Source organism: Pocillopora damicornis, chromosome 2 (assembly GCF_964200805.1).
Source record: "Pocillopora damicornis chromosome 2, jaPocDami1.2, whole genome shotgun sequence".
Classification (NCBI taxonomy): Eukaryota; Metazoa; Cnidaria; class Anthozoa; order Scleractinia; family Pocilloporidae; genus Pocillopora; species Pocillopora damicornis.
The window spans coordinates 401,009-409,337 of record NC_142671.1 but is presented as its reverse complement, the minus strand read 5'-3'; the positions used below and the strand labels follow the sequence as shown (position 1 = coordinate 409,337).

At 37.7% G+C, this 8,329-nt stretch overlaps 1 protein-coding gene across 1 annotated transcript; it reads left to right on the top strand.

Moving 5' to 3' along the window:
* The first annotated feature begins 2,218 nt into the window (after positions 1-2,218).
* On the top strand, positions 2,219-5,226 carry LOC113685050 (uncharacterized). The gene has a single exon (XM_089191335.1). It carries the CDS (start codon positions 4,041-4,043, stop codon positions 5,199-5,201), a length of 1,161 nt encoding a protein of 386 aa, XP_089047461.1. The 5' UTR covers positions 2,219-4,040; the 3' UTR covers positions 5,202-5,226.
* The last annotated feature ends 3,103 nt before the right edge of the window (positions 5,227-8,329 follow it).

The following is an 8,329-nucleotide window of genomic DNA, read 5'->3' as shown; positions in this document are numbered from 1 at the left end:
CCTGGGCTAAACTGCAGAATACCCTGCCACCATTTACATGTCACTGAATAAGAATAACGTTTATTGTGTTATGCCTCGATCTTCAAAGCCTCCCACACATGTAAATGAGGTGGACCAAAGTGGCAGAGTATTCTGCAATTGCTCCAAATCATGCTTCGAAACACACTTTGTGAGCCGTACTAATATTATTATTAAACGAGCACGATTCAACAAGGAGGGAGAGCTCTGACGAAGGCCTAACGCTCGAAACGTCAGCTTTGAAACTCTTTACGGTGGCCAATTTACATTATCAAACAAATATAGAATCGATCCTCGCAGTTATGAACACCTCTGAACTTAAGTAGTTGAAATAAGGCCTGAAAAAAATTTAGGCCCGCACGGGATTTGAACCCATGACCGTCTGCGATACCAGTGCAGCGCTCTACCAACTGAGCTGACAAGCTAACTGGGAGCCAATCACTATGTTGGATCCAAATAAACCTTCGAAGTGGTAAATAATAGCTGAATCAGTAATACTTCAACTACTAGTTCAGCAGTGGCTGATCTATATTCGTTTCTTCAACCGCAGTGCACATATTTGATTTTCATATATTTACAGCCATTATTACATTATCAACTCTGTTGATAATACCAAATTCTTTGAAGTAGCACCCCTCAATAGCACCATCACAGAAAATATTTTTTTACACCTAAGTCATTCTTTTGTCGCCACGGCATTCCAGAAGTTGTCATATCGGACAATGGGCCACAATTGCAGCAGCTACATTTTCAAAATTTGCGGATCTACTCGCAGAGTAACGGAGAGCTGGAGAGAGCGGTTCAGACTGCCAAAAACTTAGCCAGTAAGAATTCAGAAGATCCATATTTAGCTCTCCTGTCAGTCAGATTTCCAGAATGGGGCGCAGTCCCGGCGGGAGTTCCTTGAGATGCAAAACTGGGGCCGTGGCTGTTTATTACTATGATCGACGAGCTAGATGTTCATGTCACGTATGTCATGTATGACGATACCACTATTTCGGAGACAATAAGCAAGAATCAAAATAGTCATACCCAGGCTGCTGTTGACATCCTAGCAAACCGTGCGTCTGTGGATAATTATGAGTTCAACTTAACGAGACGAAATGTAAGGAATTACGCATAAACTTAAACACTTACAACACCACTTTGTTCGATCCAGTTGTGGTCGATGGTATACCTATTGGTAGATGCCAGTGCCAAAACACTAGGTCTCGACATCTCTTATGATTTGAAATGGAACTGTCACATTGACTCCATTATCGAAAAAGCCAAGAAGCGCCTTTATAGCTTGTCTCAACTTATACGCTTTGGTCTACCTCTATTAGTCCGATCACGGAGTATCCATGTCCTGTCTTCCCCGACGGTCTCCCCACGTACCTTTACCGGCGAGCTTGGAAGCAAGCAATGCGCATCATTTCTCCCTTTTGCTAATATAATGAGGCATTGGCTGAATCAGGCCTAACGAAACTTTCATACCGCCGTCAGGAACTATTTGATAAATTATTCTATAAGATTATTCCGAGCGAACAGAACAAACTCCATAACCTTCTTCCTGCTCGCAACACAGATACTTTCGACACCACTGGAGAACGGACACACCCCCTGCATAGCTACTCATGGAAAGGAAAACACGCTCTACCCTCCCAATGTCACCAGACAAGCTGATTCCCAAACTGCCAAACTTGAAACCGTTGCAAGGCACAGAACGCAAGTACAAACTTAAACAAGCTGAGAACTACAACAAACGTCATCAAGCATCACTTCTCCCTGACGTGAATATGGGCGACAAAGTTTGAGTATCAGACAATATAACCTTGCATTGCTTGCTCGCATATCACCTCGTCCCAAGTCCAAAAGCAAATGTGGGAGGAACTTTGAACTCTCAACTAGAAGGAATTAATCTCGCTCACAAGAACGCACAAACATCAAACTTAGCAAGCCCCCGTCCACAGTCATCAAAACATGCTCAGGCAAAATTATCTAACCGCCAATTCGATTGGACTTATGAACGTCTGAACATAAGTAGACATAAACGTTTTGTTTCTTTTATTTTCGTTAACCGGACAATGACATTCTATAAGGCCTATAAGGACACTTTCTTAGAACGCTCCACATAGAATTAGAGTACTATTTTGTTTGTAGAAAGGGGGATGTGTGATGATTGACACACGATCTTGGAGTGATGATTGACATGTGATCTAAAAAGCCGAATAAATCCTTTCGGAACCTTACAGTTCATAGGCTTAAAACCACACCTAGGAAATTATCGATCCTATCTCATGTAACCGAGGCATCCAGATTATTACCGTACCACATGATGATGATACCATTTGTTCACCAGCATCCACTCCGCCCCAAAACAGCTCCCAAGCATTCGGGCCTAGTGCCTCAGAATGTAGGTGAGGATGCCGTTGTAATAGTCTGTAATTAGTGAATTTGTTATTGCTTGGTTAAAACCGTAGAGACAAGACATGGAACAGTCGAGGAGTTGTATACGCAAACTTCTTTGGCGTTTCTTCAAAATGATCTCAAACTCAAGATAAGAATCGTTGACTTTTTTCCTGATCCTTCGATATTTCTACTTACTGTGGGCTGAGGCATGTGAACTTGTCACATGAACAGACTTCTATTTCAAAATGGCTGTAACCATTACCCACTTAGCTCTAACTGACGACCACACTTCAACAGCTGCTGCAGAAGTGATGGCTTGCTTGCAGCTTGATCAAAGTTCACCGGAGGAAAAACAGAAATGCGACAGGCTATTGAGAGACCTTGATTTTCCAGGTGAACATCAAAATGAAGAGTACAGTCAGTTTGTTTTTAATAGCCAGTGTTTGATACTGGGTGACTCTAGGGTTGGAAAAACGAGCCTAGTGAACGCTATTACTAAAAAGCCGTTCGACAGTGAAGAGCCAAGCACATTGGGAGTTCGCACAAACTCGGTAGACCAGGAGTGGCAAAATGCGAACCTTGCATTCGGAAGTTTTGCTCGATTCAGAAAGGATGTTCGTTCCTTAAGAGCCTTTATTTCATCTGGAGAATACTTAGCTTTTGAAGAAGGAACATCAACACTGTCTTTGTGTATGGTTTGGTCACTGTATTTATTTTCTTTGATGCTATTATGGAAGTTTCCGTATCCAATAACTCATTTGATAGTGTTTCAAATTTCATTTTTCTTAGTTCACTTTACGTTTTCATGTCCTCTCCACTTCACTTTAGGCCTCATGGTTGCTCATTTAGTGAACGGTTTTTTCAAAGGGATCCACTGTTGCTGCGTAGAGTTACAGTGTATTAGACGTAAACATTAAGATTTGATTTGGGACAAATTTATAGTATATATTATACGCCTTTTTTACCTTAGCCCTCTCACTGGAAAATTTATTGCCTACCTCCTTGGATCCCTATTGGGGAGAAATGGGTCCGTTCGCGTTTACTTAAGTATCGAGGTGATAGAAAAATTTCCCTTCCGGGGCAAGTAAAAATCTACAATCGCAGACGGGTTTTCCTTTGGTTTCGAGGTTTATTTTATAACATAGGATCTTTCGTGAACGGCTTTGGGTTAGGTTTCTGTGCTGAATTGATGATCAACATGTCAATCGTCAGTTACTGTGAAATTCTTCATTATACCTTTATGCTGGGGTTTGGTTTATCACTTCTTTGGTTCATACGTTCGATTTGCAAGGGAAGGCATTTCATGGAGGGAATTGTAAGCCCAATTATATTTATTTTAATTTGTAATTGAGTATGTGCCCTACAGATCAAGATCATCTTATTCTACGTTGTCATATGTAGCACTGTTTGCAGGATGTGCCTGTTGTGCATTACTCTTCAATGAAAAGTATGTATCGAACCTTGTCGCATGTACTTACAAGCTTATCTTTATACAAAAGGTAACACTAGATTACCAAGAGTTAAGAAAGGCTCTCGATTTCAAATTTTCAAGTCTCACATTGGGCATTCTAGACTTTGGAGGTGATAAAGAAAACTTAGCATACCATCATCTCTTCTACAGAAATAAAGCAATGTATGTTGTTGTTTTCAACTTGGCACATTTTACTGCCGGCAATTTCCAATATATAGAAGCAGAAATCCAAAGAATTTGTTTCTGGTTGGAATCCATCCATAGCAAAGTAGCACCAAAGGCACCAATCTTTCTTGTTTGTACACACAGAGGAAACATGAGTAGGGCCTGCCTTGGTTATTTTAATAAACATCTGCAACAGAGCCTTTGGCAAACCTTTTCTAATGATCTGACTATGAATGAAGAAGATAGGCTAATGATTTTTCCTGTGGAATCCAAGGATGGAATTCATGATAGAGGAATTAAAAATCTTAAAAGGACAATGATCCTCATAGCTGAGGAATACAAGACAACTTTGGGACAAACAATTCCATTTTCATGGATTAAAATTCAAGATGCCATTATTAGTTTGTGGGAGAAAGGCAATACAAAGTTCTGTGTATCCTTGGAACATTTTCCAACTTTATTAAGGGACTTTATTTGCAGCAACTGGTCCAAGGAAACTTTGAAGTATTTTCATGAAAAAGGCCTTGTAATTTACATAAACAAAGGTGAGAATTCAGTCATCTCTGAGTGGGTTCTTTTGAAGCCATCACTTCTAGTTGACATCACAATTCAGCTGATCACTCCAAGGACAGATGATGAATTATTTTCACAGCATGGGTTCAGAAAAGAGTGGACATTACTGCACAACAAGGGAATGCTTACAAATTCCCTTTTGAGGCACATTCTCACTGGGATCCATGAAAATGAAGAAGCTATGACTGGCTTTCTTGAGGAATATGGCATTATTTGTCCCTTATTTTGCAAGGTTAACAATGACATGACAGAGGCAATAGTAACACATTTTGTTCCTGCATTGCTTCCAGTTTCAGTGAATGGGAATGCATTGGTTTGGAATGATCATCCCACTGACAAGCAGCTCTATATGTTCTTTGAGAGGTTCCTGCCAGAACCTCTTTTCCACCATCTCCTATCACGTGCTCACCAACTTAGCCTGACAAACTTCCCCAAGGGCCAGCCTCTCATAAGCAGACATGTTGGCAGGTTTTGGCTGGCACCCACTCAGCCCTACAAGCTACTGCATCTTAAGAAAGAGAATATAATTGAAGTGACCTTTAGCCACAGGTTTGTGAAATTAAAGGATGTAAGTCATGAATAGGACTAAAAGCATGTAACTGTCTCCAATATACACAATGAAGATGCCACTGAAGAAAATTATCACCCTTTATGGTGATAATTCTATCATAATCAAATTTTTCTTCCCAGGACATAATGCAAACCTGGAACTTAGGTTAGGATTTCCATAGCCACATGATGTGTGTAGAGCCAAATTATGCTGCAGTGACAATGTATATTTTTAAAACATCAATTTTTTTTTATTTGGGTCAGAAACATACAGTCTTAAATCTCCTTTATTGGAACAAGTACATAAACAAAAACAATAAGAAACAAAATTTAATTATCAACATCTGATGATAAAAATGCATCTACACTCCAGAATAAACAACTCACATGAGGTAAGCTATTTGTTTTAAATGGGCAGCAGAAGTCAATTCACTCAATTCTTGCAAAGTACATTCCTTGAGAGATTTTTGGAATGGAAAAATGGAAAAATGGAAAAATAAGAGCACTAAGAACGCTGCAAGAATTTAAAAACGCTTTACATAAAGTAGATATACAAAGTTTAATCTCTTCGAATAATTGCAAGAACCGTATTTTATGTAAATCTTAAATATTTTAAATATTATCAAGATCATATTATTGTAATTATTATTATCTTATTATTTCATTATATTAAGGTTATTATCTTATTATACAGGGTAGGGTATTATAAACATGGGGTGTACTATTTCGGGGTAGGGTAGTTTTATATGGGAAGAGCTCTTTTATCATATTCCAATAAATTTTTAATGCATAGTTTTATATAGATTAGATTAGTTTAGTTTAGGCGTCCTTACTTAGTGGGAAACTGCTATCTTATTTGACATGTAAATAAAGTTTATTATTATTATTATTATTATTATTATTTTTGTTTGGGTGTAACGGAGGTTGTGAGATGAAAACAGAATGACTTCAGTTTTTAAGGAAAAAGTTTTAATTGAGCCATTTATATCAATAGAGGTGAAGCAGAAAATTATCATCCTTCAAATGTGTTGATTCAAGTGTTCAGCATCAGGTCAAAGGGCTCTGTGGAAGGCACTTTCCACATGTCAACCCTTGCGAAATGGCTTTTGGAATTCCTAGGAATTCCTAGGAATAAAGGTGTAAATTTTCACGGTAAATTCAGACTGGGAATTCCCAAACATAACAACTCTGGTTCTAAAAACCTAGAAATTCCCAGAAATTCCCAGAAATTCCAAGTTTACAGCCAACAGGACTTGGAATTCCAACTCAGAGAACCAATGACTTTTCCTGAAAAGCTGTAAATCTAAAAAATTCCTAGGAATTTCTGGGAATTTTTGGGAATTTTTAGGAATGTTTAAGAATTACTGGGAATTTTAAGCAAAAATTTGAGGCTAATGATATAAAATAAATACTTTAAATTAAAAAAAACCCAGCTAAAATTCAAGTATTCAATGAAATTTATTTAGAAGCTTAATTAAGGCTTACATGTAAAATATTTTTGATTAATTATTAACATCAACATGTGGTAATATTAGGATGGAATTTGATTTATTTTTCTTTTCTTGAAAACTTCATACGGATTAATCCTCAATTACAGCTATTCATATAAAATAGTCCTAATCAATCATTAAATTTGGTTTGACACAAATTGTGAATAAAATCTGTTGATTCTTTTCCATAAACTACAATATCTTAAATTATATTTGAAAATCAAGTACTTTTGGGAGTGAAGGGGTTAATTACAGACAAATAAAATTGATTTTTTGATTAAAATCTTGTTGTCACTGTAACAAATTAGACTGAAGTTATCCTAAACTGCAAACTTAGCTGCTGTTTGTATTTTTTTTCCTGGGCTCACAATGAGTTGGCCTTGAATGAGGTTGTCCACAAGAAGCTTGACCATTTTGTATCTGGATTCCATGACATCTGAATTTGAAAAAAAATAATATATTTAAATATATATATTTAAAGCTCAGACCAAGCCTTTAAGATGGCTATGAGGAAAAGGGCATTCATTGGATTCTCAAATTGAGAAATCTCTGTTATATTGAGTGACTTTTATATTGGAGTTAGTACATCTCTCTCATAGATTTTACTAAAAAAAGGGCTGAATACATTATTTTGTTTTTACCAAGGAGGGCTTCTTTATGTAATAAGGTTTGTTTAATAACAGTTCCTATTATGAATCTTGAATGTTCCCAAATGTGACTAGAGGAATCTTGAAACCTTACTGATAGGTTTATTTCATTGTAAACCATAAGCTTAAGAAACTGCGGCATGCAAGTGACCGATTCGATTCTCAGAATTATTCTAGTTTCAGTTGCGCCGAGCGTTATGTAAGCTTAATTCAACCCGCTACATCTATTCTTTTATAAGATTTTGATCACGTAACGAATATCGCAATTTTTACTCACCACAAACTTTCAAAATCGTAGCTTTACAGATGGCCACTCGACCCTTGTTTGTACCAGTCAATATGTCAACTGTTGTTCTTTCTTTTAACTCCACGGCGCCAACGACTTTCTTTTTATTTACAACACTCACGCTGTTCTCGTTTTCCCATTGAACCACAATAAAAGCTATCTTTAGAAATGTTATATTAAGCAAAACAGTTGAGAAAAACGATCAATCGATGAAAAGTACATTCAAAGATGAGCGCCAAATGGAGTCTTCTTTGTTTCCGATCACGGGCATGATCACGTGGATCTTTTAGGACTTGTCATTGGCTAGCAAAGTGAATCCGCTGGCTTGCCGATTGCAGTGTTGAGAGAAGTGCACAACTTTATTATGACTTCTCCGACCGGTTCTCTGCTTCTAGACAATGGATATACCTTGGTGATAAAAATAATGATGTGAGCTCACTCTATGTAGAGATAATCGACAAGAATCGATCGTATTACAAATGCACGGTTTGTGGCCGAAAGTTGTCGAGCAAACAAAGATTCGAAACTCACTTGAGTTGTGTTCATGACAAAGGTGAGAAATAACACAAGCCAATCACAGTTTTGAATGCGACTACAAATCGTCTTTTACCCTAATATTTATAAAAGAAGGATACCACATTAGGAAGTATAAGAGATACATAGATGATCCCAGTGTACCAGTACCTAAATCTACAAAGCTTGACCGTAGCAAGCGTTCAGCAACATGTTCCAACACCGC